The sequence below is a fragment of the Peromyscus californicus genome, unplaced genomic scaffold, assembly GCF_007827085.1.
Source record: "Peromyscus californicus insignis strain IS unplaced genomic scaffold, ASM782708v3 Scaffold_13__1_contigs__length_99412109, whole genome shotgun sequence".
NCBI classification, from domain to species: domain Eukaryota; kingdom Metazoa; phylum Chordata; class Mammalia; order Rodentia; family Cricetidae; genus Peromyscus; species Peromyscus californicus.
In genome coordinates this window covers 56566401-56586086 of record NW_026294424.1, presented here as the reverse complement: position 1 = coordinate 56586086, position 19686 = coordinate 56566401, and the positions used below count along the sequence as shown (strand labels likewise).

The 19686-nt window shown below is 36.1% G+C and overlaps 1 protein-coding gene across 3 annotated transcripts in view; it reads left to right on the top strand.

Annotated features, from left to right (window-relative positions):
- Positions 1-19686, top strand: part of Arap2 (ArfGAP with RhoGAP domain, ankyrin repeat and PH domain 2) — a 177939-nt gene that overhangs the window by 107077 nt on the left and 51176 nt on the right. For all 3 annotated transcript variants that reach the window (XM_052734962.1, XM_052734963.1, XM_052734960.1), the window contains exons 20-21: positions 12491-12654; positions 16768-16980. In XM_052734962.1, the coding sequence (XP_052590922.1) occupies positions 12491-12654; positions 16768-16980 (377 nt within the window). The remainder of the gene's footprint in view (positions 1-12490; positions 12655-16767; positions 16981-19686) is intronic.

The following is a 19686-nucleotide window of genomic DNA, read 5'->3' as shown; positions in this document are numbered from 1 at the left end:
GGGCTCGAGTGATGACAAAATAAACAAGATCCCTGTCCTCGTAAGTATGCCCTCATAAAGCAAGTATTGTAGTTGGGGAAATGATACAAATCGACAACGGAATCCCAAAGCAAACACACACACACACACACACACACAAAAAAAAAAAACCAAACAAACAAAAAACAAAACAAAACAAAAACCAAAAAAACCTATTCTTCATCATTGCCTACCAATTATAAATCCTCTGAAGAAAAATCATCAAGTTTATGAGAGAGTGAATGAGAACACTGTGTTAGTGAGGGTGAGAGCAGAGATATTGTGATGAAATAAATGTCTGCATAAAGTGAGGAGCCCTGTGATCTAGCACATTAGATATTGTATTCCAGACGTGCAGGCACTGATAATTGAAAATCCTGTTAGAAGTCTGAGCTTGTTATGCAAAAGGGGTGTGGTAGTTCATGGGGGAAGGTAAAAGGGGAGAAAATGGGAAGAAATTATTTCAGACATATCCCTAGGGCCTGATCATATAGAACACTGCAGGTCACAGTATGCAAAGAAAAAAATATTTTTTTTTTTATTCTATGTATGATGATAAATGACTCAAACTGGAAAGTGGAATTATCTCATTTATTTTCTTTTAAAGAAATCTTCTACTCTGACTCCTGATGAATGACTTTGGGGGACAGAACAGGAGTCAATTTTTTGTGTCCAGTTAGAGTCTTGTCACTGAGTCAAGCAAGAGATAGGTTACCTGAGAACCTAAGTGTTGACGAGTGCTTGGATGTATCAGCAAAGCATATGATGTATTGATATAGATTAGATCAGTGTTCTTCTTAAGGATAGCGCTAGAGTTTTGACTATAACAACTACCCGGTTTATGATACTGTTTTTAAGATAATAATACATTCAGAGTAGAGGTAGGATTTTAGTAAGATTGGAATAACTGATTAAGAACTCATCTAAGGAAATAGTATTATGGAGATATCTCTTAGATAGCAAGTTGAAAAGTAAGAAATATGGAAGAATTAGAGTAAACAAAATATGGTGATACATTCATAGCTAACTCATTTTTCTTGACTCTCCATGAGAAGTTACCATTGATAACATAGACAATTTAAAAGAAGCTGCATTTATTACAGCTCAGATCTTAGTGAGGACAAACTTTCAAAGATGTCTAGATGATAATGAAATTAGACAGATAGGATATTTGACCTAGGAATTCAATATGTGCACAGTTTCTTTTATGGTGGCCTGGATTTGAATAAATTCAAAGGATAAAAGAGACCAGAAAAGGGAGGGATTAAAGCCATAAAGGGCCAAACATGAAACAATTATTCCCAATTGGGACAGTCTCTGAGGAGAGCAGGTGGATGATGTGGGACATTGAGCACAGGCTCCTTGATATGAGGGTGTTGCTTTGTGAACTGGAGGTAAGGGTGAGTCCTGGGCTTTTAGTCTGGGTGATTGCATGAAGAATGTACACATATTCAACTGTCTCACACTTGACTTGTTAATTATTGCCGTGAATGTTGAAATGCTGTTTTAATGCTCTGCTTAAATAAGAGAATTTTGTCATATTATAAACTTTTTTATCTCCTTTGGTCTGTTAGATCTTTGGTTAGTAATGACTGTAAGCTAAAGTAGACTTTGGTTGTCTGATAAAATCATTGCTTTGGAAATAAAACAACTTCCAATTACTCATGTTGATATAGAGATAGTGTGGGTAAGTCAGATTCAGGGAAACCAAGCAACTGCAAGTTTTAACCTTTAGTTTTTTTTTTTATTTCTGTTGTTGTTGTTTTGCTATTAACACCTTCAAACAGAGACATGAATCATAAATAATGAATTAGTTTCACATATTCCCCATCCCTGTGTATCTTGGTTAAAATAAAGTGTATTAATAGATGAATATTTCTTAATGGCAGGATAAAAAAAGAATTCTCTGAACTAAAAAAACTTCATAAGTTGATAATCACCCACTACATATAGTCCCCATTGAAATGCATATCTCAGTCTTTTTGATAATTATCTCTATATGCATATCATGAGTGTGTTTAGAGAGAGGAATATTGCAATAATATTTTCTACACACAGAGTAATTTTGCTCTAAAAAGCTCTCAGCAGAAGGTATACCAGATGGCCTCCCTTTAATGTGTATTCTTTGTGTTTTTTAAAAATTACTATTTTGGAAAATAAAGCTTTCGTGATCACACTTAAGGGTTTTTGGTGTGCTGGTTGGTGCTGTCTCTGGGACACAGAATCTGTGTCCTTTGCAATGCCTTGTTGGAATTTCTTTGTATAAGAACGTAACTATGATTTGAGTAGATTTTGTAAGTTAGTGAATATGCAGACCAAAGAGTCAGAAGGCATTTTCCTAGACAGTTGATCCTGTCTCCATTTGATTGAAATACTCAGTGGATTACAACACCTCTTTCTCAAAATTAGAAACTGTCTGCTCTCTAACCCCCACACTCTGTGCATGTCTTTTAAATAAGACACTTTCTTTGCTGCCTTTGTGTCCCAGAGCTGCATGCACACTTGCCAAAGACACCTATCACTGAGCTTTTGCTGAGAGGCCTTTGATTATATTAAACAAAGGAAATAATGCAGCTGTGTTATCAGAAACAGGAGTGAAAGTGGTATGTTTTATGTGTGTGTTTGTTTTTAGTCCCCTGAATGACCTATAGGAAAGCACATTGTATTTAATAGCTCCCAAGGCTGACTGCATTTCAGTTTTAATTGCAAATCTCAGACATAATGAATCTAACACTGGGGAATAAACATCATGTCAACATGTTCCACAATTTTGGAATGGAAGACTTTGTTCAGTCTGGGAGATTAGTACCCTAAATTTAAGATCCTTATTTTCTATTAAATTATTCTGTACGTGCTTCCTTTCCCCCTGGAATTGTGCTTTATGGGAGAGGTTATGGTAGTGATCCTCCTGAGGGTAAATTATCTTAAAGTGGTTTCTAAATTGTGCATGTAATTGCAAATTAAACAGTAGCCCATTGCCCACAATATCAGCTTGACTGCTTTTACAAAATTTGTGATTTAATTCTCAGCAATGAGTTCATGGGAATTTTGCCCAGGAAAAAAGATGAGATTTTTTTTTCTCTTGCTACACCTATAGATTTTTAAAATTATTATTTGGAAAAGGACTATTCTATTGTACATTTAAAATGATTTTATAGTAAAGAAAATTTAGATGAATGGAGTGTGTTGTTATAAGAGATGGATTTTGAGTATATATTGTATTTGCTTCAAAATTTGTTTTCATTCAGAAGTATTTCAATACACCATTATGTAAGGTTATGGAGAAAATCTGGCTGTATTGGTTCATGGCTATACTCTCAATACATGGAAGGATGAGATAGGGGGATTATAGTGAATTTAAGGCCAGACTGGGCAACATAGTGAGACCTATAAGCATAAATAAATTAATAAATATATAAGTAAATAAATAATTGATGAGGAAAGAGTAGAAAATAATGAGTCTCTCTCTTTTCATGGTATATGTGAGCAGGATAATCTCCCCCACAAGGAAGAATACATTCTTACTAGTTCTTGATTCCAATAGAAATATAGTGATGGAACTGAGAGATCGAGGTTTTGAAGAGTTAGACACTACAGGCTTAGAGAATTTGTGTGGACTAGGAACAGAGGCAGTCCAAGTAGGACTTAACCTGGAGAGTTTGAAGACAAACTCTGAGCCAGTGGTTTGGGAAGATAGGCGGATGGCATATTGCATTTCCAGTTAAATTAATTCCTACGTATTGAAGGACCTTTTCAAGAATGCAGAAAGCATCCTTAAAAGAACATTTTAAAAGTTATTGTTAAATTTGAGGATGTGGATTCATTCTGTAGTCAGTGAAATATCAACAATGCTTTAAGCAGACTTGCCACATTTTTTTTTCTCACATTCCACATACAAGTGTTTGTCTGATAGTAGGTGGGGAGATGAGAGTGGAAAACTAGCTGAATCCTCCTTGAGGAATCAGGTGGCTGGAGGCTCTTTACTGTGCTCTAGGCTTCCAAATACTCAATTTATTTATAATAATGTTTTTAATTCATTATTCTTGTCGACACCACCTCTACATCTGCGTATTTTCTTAATAATTAGCATTTTTCTTTTTTCTTACTAAAATTCCATCTCTGTGTCCCAATTTCTTATCTGAAGTGTTAGAAATAAAAATCTCTGAGGTAAAATGTAGATGTTAGGGTCACACTGCTAAATACAGTGTGCCAGACACCTGTTTCTGGCATCATGGGATCACTCACAAGGCACATGCTGTTCCTCTTTAAATAACTAGAAAGCTTGACAGGATAGAGGAAGCAACTGTTTTCAGATTTTGTAACAGTTGGTATTTCTGGAATGTGATTACAGAAAGAAAAGAATCAAATGAGGTGAGCCTTTAGGTGGTCTTGGCTTTCTCAGACACTTATGGCACAGAGAATGGGAAACCCAGGCACAATGTGGCAGATTTCAGAGACAGGCATCCCATGATCCTGGCTTCACAGGAGTGTCAAAACAAGGGGAAATATGTAAAGCTCTGATGTCTTTGTAGAAGTTTTCTTTGCGTCCTTTCCTTTGTACTTATCTGTACACTTGCAGTGTGGACATTTAAGAGGTCAGGCACACTTCTTGGAAAGTCACTAACCAATAAGCTTTAAGGCACAGATAGAAGTGGACTAGGTCCACTCCTCTGATCACCTGGATTCCAATGATGCTGTTATATATACAGGGCATTTAGTGAGGATCCACAAAAGACAGCAATCCTAGTGTAGTGCCTAACTCAGCCTTAGACTAATGGGTGCTCTATTTTTATAAGCTTTAAATTTTAACCTGAAATAGACCTTCAAAAGACCAGTGGCTTCACAGATACTTTAGTTCTCTGGGTTGAACAGGAAATTGATGTGCAAACCAGCATTAAGAGGCAGTTGTATAGCTTGATCTGCTTAAGGGGCCCCCTGGCAGTAGGATCAGGATCTATTCCTGGTGTGTGAGCTGGCTTTTGGAGCCCATTACCTATGGTGGGACATCTTGCACAGCCTTGATGCAGGGGGAGTTGCCTGGACCTGCCTCCACTGAATGTACCAGGCTCTGCTGACTCCCCATGGGAAGCCTCACCTTAGAGGAGGAGGGAATGGAGGATGGGTTGCAGAGGGTGGAGGCTAGGAGGGGGAAGGAGGAGGAAAGAGAGGGGGATCTGTCATTGGTATATAAAATGAATGAAAAAATTTCTTAATAAAAAGAATAAGAAAAAAAAGAGTCTCTGTTGGAAGGCATCACAATCCCTCTCAATAACTCAGTGTCCATGGTATTTAACATTAAGATAAAAGTATGAGTGATGTAGTAAAGGTACATCAAAAAACTTTATTATAAATATATTGTAAGATATCAAAGAAAACATATACATATTTACAAATATGTCTAATTGAGGGAAGAAAACAAATTAAATTCTTTTTTGGGGAGGTGGGGTTTCAGTGTAGCACAGTTCAGTCTTGAACTTACTGTTCTTATCCTCTGCCTGCTGAGTGTTGAGACTGTAGGTGTACCAGATGTTATAAGCACACACAGGTCAAATACAACTTCCAGAGCTCAAGAACACAGTATTTGAAACAATAATTTCAAAAGTCATATTCGGTACAAGTCTGGATTATTGGGAATTACCTAACATGTCTAGAGTCGTGTGCTTGACCCACCATACCAAAATGGAAAGAAAATTAATAAACTCTGTAAAGTAGCAGCAAGGACAGCAAATACACGTTACCAGTGGCAATGGCAAGAAGAAACTTTACTGTGGGTCATCTTATAATTTAAAATAAAATGTAATTCTTATAAACAATTTTATGTCAATCACTTTAACACTTAAGATACAATTGAACCTTTCAGATACTTGAACTAGGTAGTCATGTTCACATATTTTATTCAGCATTTTATTTGTAGATCAGTATGATAAATAAATTTGATAAGAAGTACCAATATTGGAATGATAACTGAAATAGAGTTGCAAATCTTGGAACTAGAGTGAAAATAAAATCTGTAATCTTTTTTTTTTTTTTCAAATTTAGAAACTTCAGTTAGAGATTGATGGCTTACCTCTGTTAGCCAGCACTTCAAAGACTGAGGCAGAAAGACTATGAGTTAGAGACTAGTCTAGGTTATATATTAAGTTCTAGGCAATCCTTGTCTCAACCCCATCAACCCCCCAAGTTAGAAATATTGTTCCACAAATAAGTTTATTAAAAAGAGAAAAAAAATCAATTGTTGGAAACTTGAAACATTAAGATTATAAAATAGCAATGAGAGGATTGGTTAAATATGGTAATATTATCATAAAATACAATAGTCTGTTTGGAAAATAATTTAGCCAGATTATTTTTGTGTATGTATATTTGGTATACATGTGTGTTTGTGTGAGCAATACACATACATGTGTTTGTTGGTGTGTGTGTAGGACAAAATGTCTTTGGATGTCTTTTTTTATCCCTCTTGACTTTATTTACTGAGGCAGGTTCTCGGGCTGAGCCTGGGACTCTAAGATTTGTTGAGCTTATCTAACCAATTTGCCATGGGATCCAACAAAGCTACCTCTTCAGTATCAGGCAGGCCACCATACCTACTGGCTTTTGCATGGTTGCTGAACTTGGTCCTCACACTTGTGTGGCAAACTCTTTATCCACTGAGCCATCTCCCTAGTGACAGATTCATTTTTAAAATAAAGTTCAAGTATACTTACTCTATATTCTAGTGAGTGAGATTTAGCATATTTACACAAAATACATTACAACATATAGCCATAACAGTACAAAGGTCCAAGTCAGCTCAGTTTCTAAAACTAAAAAGTAGGAAGAGACTAGGTATTCCCTAGTGAGTGAATGTATAAACAAAGTATGTTGAACACTTATGCATAGAACACTAATTAATTACTTACTATTCTTAAGGTATCTGTATTAATATAACCAAACCTTAAGAATATTGTGTTGAATAAAGGAAACTGGATGCAAAAGCATAACAGCATGGCCTTTCATTTATAGGAAACGATCAGCTAGGAGTCTAATATATAATGACAGAGAACTGACCAGATTATTTTCGTGGGTGATGGATAGAAGAGAGGATTCGCTGCATAGACTTATGTAGGAGTTTTGTGAATGATGGAAATATTTTTGTATTGATTTTGGTAGGAGTCACACGGGAAAGGCATTTGTAAAAATGTTTTGAGCACACAATTAAAATGAGTGCCTTTTAAATCTAATGAGCAAATGTCACTCACAGCAGTAAAATGTTTCATCTTTTCCCATTAGAAACAAAAAGCCTACTGTGGTGATTAACATGCTCTTCTTCGAGAGCTTTCTTAGGAAGTGGAAAGAAAACTACAGTAAGCATTTCCAGATAGCTTAGAGCCATATCCTTTGCAGATATAGAACACTTTCCAAAGTGGAATGTATGCTTTCTTTGTCTCTGTCTGTCTGCCGGTCTCTGTTTCTGTCTGCCTGTCTCTGTCTCTCTGTCTCTATCTGCCTGTCTCTGTCTCTCTGTCTCCCTCTTTCTGCCTGTCTCTGTCTCTCTTACTTGAAGACATGATATTCTCTATGTAGATGAGTGCAACTTTGAACTCACAGAGTTCTGTCTGCTTCTGTTTCCTGAATTCTGGGATTAAATGCTTACACAACCACATCCAGTTTGGATTCTCCTTTTAAAAGAAGTGACGTAGATCTTATTGTGTTTCAATAGACCAACTCCCAGGCTCCTTCCAGTAATGTCTTTGATCCAGCTTCTTCAGGAAACCATGTTTTGTGATTCTGTCATAAGAAGACTAAGAAGATGAGACATTAGTGTCACTTATAGAGAAAGCATTTCTTGGAAATTAGGACCAAGAGTTTTTTTTTTGTTTGTTTTTTTGTTTTTTTTGAGTACAGTTACATGGAGTAGGTGATAGTTGGCAGACTTAGAGAAGAGTTTTTGAAAGTTGGTGGCTGCTAAGGGAAAAGGAGTCGTTTTTTTCTCAGAGACATGGCTCCTGAGACGCTAACCATCTCCAGTAGATGGCTCTATATCCATGCACATATGGGCAGCACTAAGTGGACTCTGGGATTCAATGAAAGAGCAGATGAAGTTGGAAGTGAACAGTGGTGGCGGGGGTGGGTAGGGGAGAAAAAGAGACCAATTTGATCAAAACACATTATATGCATGTATAAAATCCTCAAAAATAAAAATAAATAAAAAACCCTAGCTTCCCAGCCCTTCCTTATCCTTGGGCCTCAAACAAATATCTTCTATGCTTTAGTTTGCTTTTCACAAATGAAGACTTTGACAGACAGATTTCCCTTTCTCTGGTTCAAAGCTCAGTGCAGAACACAGGTGACATGCTTTCAAAGTCTGTCCCACATGCCTTGACTGCAAGGGATGAGTGACTACTTTGTAGATTTATATTGTTTGTTTCTTATAGCTTTTTTAAACAGGGATATATAGGAAGAAAGAGACAAAATATTCATGAGTTTTCTAACTAGAGTCAGTTTGATGTTTTGGAAAATATGAGTTTATACATGGGTATAATGATATATTCTCTGTTCTGTATACATGCTATCCAGAAGTATGGGATAATGTATTCCAAGTCAGCTGACCTTTCCCAAATCTGGCAGCTCTAAGCTTATGTCCATTTTCAGATGCTCTAGTAAATATGCTTATTGCTAAGCACGTGTACATGGCAGAGGGACAAAACAGATTTTTTTTTGCCTTCACTTCAAATTATGTGCTTGTTGCAGAGTCGTGCAGAATTGTCAAAAATTTTACATATACATGTTAAGTTTCTGTGCACATATTGGCAAATTCCTTTTCAGAATATTTGTGCAGTCTATAAAATACTTTATTTGTCTTGTTATATATTCTTTAGTTACATCTTAAATATTTGGAAAACTTCTGACATTGCTGTTTTCATCTATACACACACACACACACATATACAAACATCACATATACTATCTATTATTGTTAGACTAGTTTATGCATATTGTCTCTTTGCATTTTTTACATGTATTATTCTTTAATGATTGATGACCAAATTTCTACTGAGGACGTAAAAATTTTCATTTTTCTATAAATGCTTAGGCTATTCTGTTTTTAAGTCATATTTATGATATATGATATTTGCTTCTCAGCTTTAGTTATTTATAAATTAAATTTATTTTTATACAGTCTGATTATTGATTGATTATTGATTCAAAAGATTTCAGGTTTATTCAGTTGACTAGACTCAAACCATTATAAACAATAATTCATTGATATGGTTCAATTTTAAGAAATTTTTATGCATTAGCCCTTGGGCTTGGCTTCTAGATTTTATCAAACTGCCCTAATTAATAATAACTAATTAAATGTCTCTTTACTTGACTGAGATTTATTTTTGGGAAAGTGTCAGTTACAATAGATAAATCTGCTATGATTAGAGTTCATCAAAATAACTTTTTCAAATATTGAATACACACTTGAATTTTTACTTGAAATTCTTATTTAAAATGTGAAATCAAGTTTAGTAATGCTGGAAGATACAATGTTGGTCAGCATTTACATTGAAAATATCTTACGATGCTTTACGTGGTGTGTCTAGAGTTTAAATAAGCAACAGAATTGAAGGTGGTTGAACTGATTTGGTTAAATGTCAGCCCTCCCATGGGCTGTAGTAGATGATATATTTTAAGATTCACTGTTTGACAAGTTGACACAGGAGTTGACTTGTCATTACTTGTTCTAGCCCTCACTAGTTCACAAGCAGACAGCTAACCTTCCGTTGTGGGATTTCTTTTGACTAGAAGGAAAATTCAGAGTTTGAGATATTCACAGTTAGTGACAGGGCTATGCCGGTCTTAAAGGACCACTGCTACATTTTGGATTTGTTTCATTTCATTGGCTACTAGAGTACTTACCCTTTGGATTTTCAAGGATTTGAAGTCATATTGGCAATGAAATTATGAAGTAAAATCTATTAAAATTAAAATCAAGAAAATGTTATTGCTGTCTTTAGAAAAGAACAGAATTTTAACTAGGAGTATATATGAAAGGGTTTGCTGTTTTTGAAGGCAGTTTACTGCGCTATTTCATATAGACACAAACTCCCAGGTAGGATGCTTTGGATGATGTACAATAAATGGAAAAGTTAAAGCACTGTAGAACTATTGGACCACTTGTCAGAATTCTTCAAAGAGAAAATGGCCAAATCTGTGGGTCCTGGGAGTTGTGGGAGAGTGGAAATGAAAACAAGAGATGAAGACATCAGAAAACAAGAGCCAAGGGTTAATAAAAAGTAATTACAGCAGCTGGAGAATGCTGTAAGAGTGCTGTTGTTGGCTTGGTCTTCCTGGAAAAGCATTGCAAGAAGAGAAAAAGACATAAAATAGGAAAAGCTGGCAGATTTTCTTTTAAAGTCACAGTCAGTGATGTTCAGAAATGTGAAAGATTTCATTCTTCTGCCTGATTCCCCACAGAAGCCCTAAGGTTTCATCAGCTTGTTCTTCTCTTACTGTTGCTGAATCCAAAGTATCCAACTCATACTTAAAAAGCAAGATTGAGGGAGGAGATGGGGGGATCTGTGATTGGTATATAAAATGAATAAAAAAAAAATTCCTTAATAAAAAAAGGAGAATAAAAAACAAATCAAGATTGAGTAGTGTGCCTTTAGAGTAAATATACTTGAGATGCATTGGCATTTAATGCTTTAAATTTTGTACTGAAGATAACATTTGGAGATACATACCAGTAAATGCCAGAGACCAGTCTTGGGCAGAGACCAAAGTGTCTTTTTTGCTTGTCTGTGCAAAGTTTGGTACCTGATCAGTAAGCTGCACAGAAACAGCAAATGGTAAAAGAGAAGGTGGAATGACTATTGATTAAGATGGGAACCTGTGACCCATAGCCTGGAGACACATCAGAGAGCATCTGGGATCCTCACCTGGCTTACATCATTGGCCAGGAGCTATCTGTGTGGCCAAAGATGAGATGTTACAGAGTCATGTAGAAAACACATGCCAAGTCATGAAGACCCTTCTCTTGAGAAAACAAAAGCTTTAAAGACATGACATTTATCCAAAACTGGTGTCATTAGCCTTATCTTGATGAAATAATATTCTGTTGAAGAATATTCTGATAGTAGTGAGGAACAGAGACTTAAGATAGGGTATCAGGAAAAGAATTCTGCCAGGGGTTTTAATGACCTCAAAGAGAGATGGAAAGTTCTGAAGACACACAGAAGAACTGCAGACAAAGTGAATATTTCAGATTACAGGAACCAAAAAAAAAGAAAGAAAAAGAAAAAGAAAGAAAGAAAAAAGAAAAAAAGCATTCTATTTTTGTGGAAGTGATTGGCAGGAGATCTTAAGCTACAATAGTGAATCCTAAATTTCAGAAGAATCACAAGGAGTAGGATAAGTTGAGACTTTGGTTCCTAGAGAAGTTGGTTATCACAAGAGAGAAAACTTTCACATTATTGTTCCATGGTGGAGGTATCCAAAACCAGTGTTTCTTAGCAGCATGCTTGAGGGCATAGTTATGATACCTGTGAGGTGCTCAGCTATCTGCTGAGCTGTGTTGTTATCATCATTTCCCCAACAGTGAAACTGAGAACTCATCTAAGTTATAAAGGAAGTAAGTGATGTAGGTGGGTATTGAGTTTGGTACATCTGTTTGCAACCCCACACCATATTTTGTTTTGATTTCTTGGAGCATTATCTTGCTACATAGTTGCTGCCTGACAGGAACTCCCAATGTACCATTAGCTTATCTTGAACTTGTGGTCCTCCTGCCTTTCCCTCCCCACGCCCCAAGGCTGGGGATACAGACATGTGCCACCAGACCTAGCTCTCCAGTTGCCCTTGATCTTAGCAAGGTGTCTTTTGTGAAGGCCAGTTCTAGCCCAGAGATCTGGAATAGAAGTCATTAATATTGAGGAGGAGATAAAGGCACTACCCTGATGATAGGACTCTGGATCGTCCCTAGAGTCTGTAGAGGTCCTGAGACTACATATAACCAGACTATTCAGAAAGAAGAAGGGGATTGGGGTGGGAATGACTGACTTCAAAGAATGGAAATCTGAAAAGGAAAGGCAAATCATATGTTTGTTTTGCTTTTTCTCCCCTTTTAAAGGCAACTATAAATTAACAACTATAAAACCTTTTTTGTTAGCCAGAAATGGATATTTGGAGGCACTGGTGATGTTTGCCACAGTGGTTTTCATTGAGTTATTTAGTGATCGAATTGGAGAGCCAGGGAGTTGGAAGAGGAAGACTGAACTGGTAGAGCTTCCTCTGTGCTATGTGACCTTAACAGACAAAAGAGGGACTGAGAGACACCTGGTGGGTGGAAGGTAAAATAAAGGATCTTTTTTTGTTTGATTGGTTGGTTTTTTAATGTGTGAGACAAGATCACATTTATGGGAATTTTAGGGTAATCTGTGCTGAAAGTAATTTTAAGTAAAGTAAAATTATAATATGGAGTGCTTTTTAAACTTCACAGAACGCTATACATCCATGGGCATACCAAGTTGGATTTCACAGTCTGGCATACTGCAATTGAAAAAGCAGCAGGTACAGATGGTAACGCATTACAAGATCAGCAGCTCTGCAAAAATGACGTCCCCATTATTGTGAACAGCTGCATAGCATTTGTTACACAGTATGGTACGTATCACAGGATGTTTATTCAACTCCTAGAACTTAGGGTATCATTCTTACAGCTTCTAAGTGGTACCTCCATTGGAACGAATTAGTGCCTTTTCCCTTTGCAAGTACATCAGTGAAAGCAAAAAGCACAGTCGCTGCTCAGCCTCTTCCCACTCCTCCCAGCAACACTCATTGACACTGGGCAATGCTTTCCCACAGCTACCTTAATCCTTATGTCTATGAAAATGCTATGTAACCCATTAAATAAAATAGCATAAAATGTACATAAAAATAGTAAAGACTGTTTTTAGTGGTAAGACTCTGAGAACAAAGCCAAGGGTAACTCACCATGCTTAAGTGGTTTCTAGAAATAATAAAACCATGGAATAATATACAAAATGATGTCCTTTCTGTTAGCAAGCAAAAAATACATGAGCGTTTATTTCATGCATCATGCAATAGTCAGAAGTTTATTTTAAGGGTGATCATTCATTTTACTGATTGGATTATTGACCACAGATACTTTTATGAACAATTAGCGAACAAAAATGATTTCATCTATACCTACTTTGTCAAGACTCATTTTAATTTCTTGTGATGGGGTAGGTTTTCAAAGTTTACCTAGAAAGTAATCTTTATCTTCATGTTTATTTTCAAATTATTTTGGATTCACAAATGACACATACATAATTCTTATGTCTAAAAGATAGAAAGTATGTGCGTATGTATGTATGTATATATGTATATATGTATGTATGTATTCAGATTTTTATTTATGTGGCTTTTGGTTCAAATCCAGGGCCTTGTGCATGCCAGGCTAGTACTCTACTGCTCATAGATCTTGACATGCATTGTGAATATAATGTATTTTTGACCTTTTAACAGATGGATAATGTCATTTATGCAAAAAAAGATATAGAAAAGAATAAAATGATAACATTTCTGAAGCTGTAATAGCTTTTTATCCTCTTAGTATGATAGGTACTTGGGGTGTTTTAACTTGAAAATAAGACATAAGTAGTGAGAAAAACATAGTAAAATATTGTGTTCTTAAGAAGCGTGCAGCCAGAGTGAGCAGTTCTCCTTAGATCTCATATTCTATATATGAAGCTGATGACATGATAGATGACAGTATGTCAGAAATTAGCACTCTGATAAGAAGTTGTTTTCAGAAGTTCAATCTATAATGCTTTATATTTATTCATAACTTATTTACAGTAAGCTCTTTTGGCAAGAGTGGTATCTTAATTATTTTACTTCAAATGCAATCCAAGTATGTTTTTTTTTAAATTTTGAATTCATTGTGTTTTCGTTGTATGTATACTGAGACTATTAACATAATCATATGTGTGGCCCTTACTATGGGATTTTTTTTACTACTATAGTGCACTAAAATATTTCTTATCAGCTGTAGTCCTCTTTATTTGAGAAGTAGAAATGGTTGGCTTCATGTATTGTGCTCATCCACGTTAGCTTGGCTATATTTCACAGGGATGTGAGGGGCACATACTGTGTTAGCAAGGGCATAAGCTCACAAGGAACTTTCACATCACATTAGTTTTTCAAAGTGACAAATGATTAAAATAACACAGGTAGTTCCAATGTAACCAATTGAATGTTTCTCTGGGGAAATCACAAGTTTCCTGTGGTGTTTATTTGAATTTTAAACCATTAAGCACTAGATTGTTTCAACTATATCTGTTATATTTTAAGAACTTTACAACTAACACAAAGTGTATCAACTTCTACTTTAAAGTAATAAAGCCAATAAATGATTATTTATATTTTTAGTAGACTATGAAATAAAACCTTTATGTTCTATGCACTAACATAAAGATTTGATAGGAACTTGGGTACTGCACATAGCTCATAGGATGCAAGTGTTTGACTCAGAGTCTCTACAGTAGCAATTATTTTGAATGTCTTAGCCTCTGTATTAAAATGTAAAGTCCAGTTTTCTGTGCTCCTCATGTTAATGTTTTGAACTTACCGAGTTCAGATTGTATTATGGATTTAATCTTTAAATTAAGTATAGTAATTAATTCTTGGAGGAAAGTTATTTCAATTTATTTAAAAATATATTCAATAATTTTAAACATTATTGTGTATGTGTGTATATGAGTGCCACGGCATGTGTGTGTAGGTCAGAGGATAATTCGTAGGATTCAGTTCTCTTCTGCCTGTGGGTCCTTGGGATCAAATTCAAGGTTGCAAGCTTGGGAGCAAGAAGCCGCTAAAGTTATTTACTTACCAGGCATTAGAAATACCCTCAGCAAAGGAATGTTGTCTCTCAGGCACATAGTTAAAATTACTCTGTAGCATTTACTTATCTTTGCAGTAAATAGTCATTCACCAAGTGCCTTTTGAGTTTTCCCATGGACTGTTCCTGACAGTTATGAAAAGAAACCGAGACTTAATTCTTGGTGCCCTGGCTTCTAGGGGCTCATAGATTTATGGCTCAGAAACAAGCACATGGACAGATAGTTACATCTTGGGGTATAAGGTAGAGAGGCTCACTGTTCTTCAGTGTGAATGGTAGAGTATGCACATGTGTGCATGGTAGGGTATGGAGTACTCTACTCCAGAGTAGAGAGTGATTAGATAGCTTTATGGCTGTCTGTTTAGGAAAATGTGTGTGTAGATCAATTTGCCCAGAGTGCAAAGAATGGACACATACAAGAGGCAGGAGGTCAGGCCAGCTCCAATATATTTTTAAAATCATTATAAAACTGCCTAAGTTTTCTCTACAGGCATGAGGAAGGTTACATCTAGATTTTTTGGCTTCTGACAGCATGACTAACAGACCTATCTTGTTTATCACATCATCAACATTGTAAGGAAGCATTGGGCCTGCATAAGAACAGGGGCAGGGAGCTGTATAACGTAATGAGGAACCTAAGACACAGATAATAGCATATCAACAGAAAAAAGAGTGAATTTTTGACATATTTTTTAAATGAAATGAGTAACAAATCTTCTGACTCGGCACAAGGTAAGGTAAAAGTAAAGCCATCTATTGAGATTGGAGAGATAGGTCTTAAAATGTGATTGGAAGGTAAGCTGATAAAAGGAGCAGAGAATCAGTTCCTTTAGGAATTCATGATTCGCTATTAGGTTATGAGTGGCATATGTGTCTGTCTCTGTGTACATATGATGGTATATATAGTGTGTGTGTGTGTGTGTGTGTGCGTGTGCACGTGCGTGTGTGGTGAATGAAATTTTAAGACAAAATCCAGATGAAAACAGGTACCCTATATATGGGATGATAAGGATGGGTATGTTCACCCAGGGAATTTTCTAATGCATCAGAAAGAGAATAGAAGTGAGGCTGGAAGAGCGAAAGAAACAGAACACTGGGGAGTCATCCTGGAAGGAGAGAGAAATGGACACAAGATCACGATACATGAAAAGCCATAAGATTAACAGAATATTGGCAGCAGCTTCTGGGGGCATGTCAAATGCTACAAGTGGTTGTCATTATCCCAAGACTGAAGGACATCTAGATAATACTATTGAGATGCTTACCAACAGGGCTCCAAACTCTGGGAAGACTATACCGGAATGTGAGCACATAGAAAAAGGACAGTGAATTGAGCTTGGTTTCACAAGGAGAAAGATCTGGGGAGGAACCAAAGAATTTGTGTGGTTGTATCACCAACACCATCGTTTTGTACCCCCATTCTGCCACAAATCACTACTTTGACTTTTATGAGGTACCTGATGAGACAGTGAGTTGGAAACATTGGGAAAAGGTGTAGATAGACACAGCAAAAACAACAGGCAAATACATGTTAAGAATATGAGAAATATATAGCAAAATTTTTTACTATTTGGTCCAAATATAGGCAAGTTGTTTTCTGAGAATATGGGAAAATTCCTCTTGAGGTAAAAATACCTTCAGAGATGTTAGTATTTAGAACTGGAGAGAGACCTGGGGGAGGTTAGCTGATGCTGAGGATCAGGTGGCTTATTCACAGGGGTGGAATTTAAAATCGAGGGGTGCAAGGTCTTTAACCTCTCGTCTGATGACTTATTTTGTTCATGATCCCCACAGAAGAATCTGTTCTGTTCCTAACATATCAAAATAGATTATGAATACTTCTCTTATCACTGTCTACGTTTTTATCACAGGGTTAGGATGCAAACACATTTATCAAAAGAATGGTGATCCTTCGCACATAAATGAACTCCTGGAGAGTTTCAAAAAGGATGCAAGGAGTGTTAAGTTGCGAGCTGGAAAACATCAACTTGAGGATGTGACGAGTGTGCTGAAGAGTTTTCTGTCTGACATTGATGATGCGCTTCTCACGAAGGAGCTCTATCCATACTGGGTCTCTGCACTAGGTAATGCCCTTGGGCCAAGCCATCATGCCTGTCTTCTAATTTAATACTTAGGGTTTTCTTTTAAGTTTTTGGTCATCTGAAAATTACTAAACAGCTTTTGTTTCTCTTGTCATTTATCCTACCTCTTATTAATGTAACTGACAAAATTTTTATTCATTTTCTAAAGATTCCATGTAATAAGGGAAAGTTATGTTACACCACATGGAAACTTAGAGTTTGAATCTATTAATAGATCAATGGTTAATAAAAATCCTTATTAGGTCATGTTTCTTTTACTAAAAGTTGTTTTACACACATTAATTAGAACTAGCTCCTTTGCTGAACAGCACAACAATAAGAACATTTTAATATTTTTACCTTTTTCTGTTTATAGTTTTTATTCCACACTTGTAAGGAATACAAGTGTAGTATTTTTCATAATCTACTAACATTTCTCATGTTTCTAAAGTGTTTTCAGAATGCCTATCTTCAATCTTTATAGTTTCAGTTTTTTACTTTTAGTTCTTTATATACTGTAATAATAAATATATTTCCTATATATACAATCTATTTTGAAAAATTTTTGGAAAATTTGTCTTGAATTTGACTATCTTGTTCAATCTTAAACTGAACTAATACTTTTTAAAGGGTTGACTTTGAAATCGTATCACAAAATAATGGCAATTTTTAAATTTTCCCCAGTAGCCCTTAATAATAGCAAGAAGAGAATAGAATTGTCACTAAAAATGTAGTGTATGGTAATTTAACTATCTAATTCAGAAGGTAGTCTTTGATTTGCTTCCAAGTGTTTCTCTAGTCAAGAGGGTTTTAATCTAATCCCAAGGAGAGATGAGAATATAATTTCCTGGGATGTAAACTATGTCATTACATAACATGTTTCCTAAGTCCAGTTTTCTGTGATACTTATTTTAAAGGGTTTTAGTATGAATAAAAGTGAAATTTTAATATGTATAGTTTATGAATAAATAAAATTTGTCTTCATGTGAAATTATTCATCAAAAAATAGACAGCCAATGAATTTTTTGCTAAAATTGTCTAGTGACAGAGAAGTCTTTACTATTGTCACTTGTTCCAGAAGAGGTGTTTAAAAAGTGTCAAGACTGTTTCAGAAGGTAAAGTTTTCAATTTTGACTTGGGGATGAATGTTTGAGAATTTTCTTGGCGACTTCTTTGAAAAACCCTTAGGTCTTTCACTTTTAGCCTCTCCTAGCCATTTCTGAATGCATACTGTTGGATGTCACCTTAAACCATGACTTTGTGTGACCTCCTAAGATCTGGCTCAACTGAAGCTAAGAATTCTTATAGTAAGCCAGGCATGGTGGTGCAGGCCTTTAATCCCAGTACTCTGGAGGGAGAGGCAGGTGACACACTATGGGTTCGAGGCCAGCCTACAAAGAGAGTTCCAGGACTGCTAGGGCTACACAGAGAAACCCTGTCATGAAAAACAAACAAACAGAAAACAGCAGGAAAACCCAAAGAATTCTTGTAGTAGCACACCAATTATTTATAAAATGCATGAATGTCATCACATAATACACAGGAGCTGGCAACCCTGCCAAACATTCTTGTCCATGTGTTGATAGTCACCTTGGGCTTAGGTACTGCACAAATATTATAATCCCAAGATTTCCTTGCTATTGATAATTGAATGATTTAGACATTGTATTTTGATCATCTTTTCCCTCTCCCAATTCCTCCCAGGTCCTCTCTATCTCCCTACTCACCCAACTTCATGTATTCTCTCTGTCTCAATGGAAACAACAATAACAACAAAACTGATACACAGAGTAATTCACAGAGACTGTGGACTGTGATAGCATGCATAATACTTGCACATGTTCAAACCAGACAAATTTCCAGCACTGAGATAGGGTAGTACACAAAAGGTCCCACCCCTAACCTAGAACTGTTTGTAATTGATACCTTTTGGGAAAGGGAAAGGGAACATAGACTTTCTCCAATAGAGTGTCACTGGCTGTATCAACCAAACTCCAGGGCAGGTCACAACTAAATTGCTCATTGTATACTTCTGCCCCTTGTGCGTGTATGTGTATGTGTGTATATGATATATGCATGCTCATGCATGTGTGTGAGGGGGTGTGCATATCAGAAGTTGGTGTCAGGCCACTTTTCCAATCACTTTCCACAGAATTGTTTTGGGACATTTTCTCTCACTGAACTTGAAGCTTTGTAATTGACTATATTGGCTGCCCAGAAATCCCCAGGGATCTTGTATCTCTGGCTGCCCATTCTGGAATTACAGTCATACACTACCATGCCTGGTTTTTTACTTAAATGCTGAGAATATAAACTCAGGTATTCATGCTTGCATAACAGGCCTTCTACCCACCAAGACATCTCCTCTGCCCACTCATCGTATTTTCTATATGACTTGAAATCTTCCCCAATTTTTCTTTCTAATTGCATTGTTTTGAGAATATCTGTTTATTTTTGTAAAGTACATGAAATGTGCTCTACTATTTGTTGCTTGATCTAAGTGTTATAATGTTAATTAGATTTTATTGAATGCATGAGATTGCTTCTAAAATCATAAACTAGAGACATGGGGAGGTTATGTTTGGATTATCCTGGGATAAAAAATAATTCTAAATTCATGGGGTGATTTGGATATTTTCCCTTCCTGCATTCCCAGAGTCCTGTCTGGGTACCACACTTCCTTTTCTAGACCTCAGGTGCAGCTGAAAT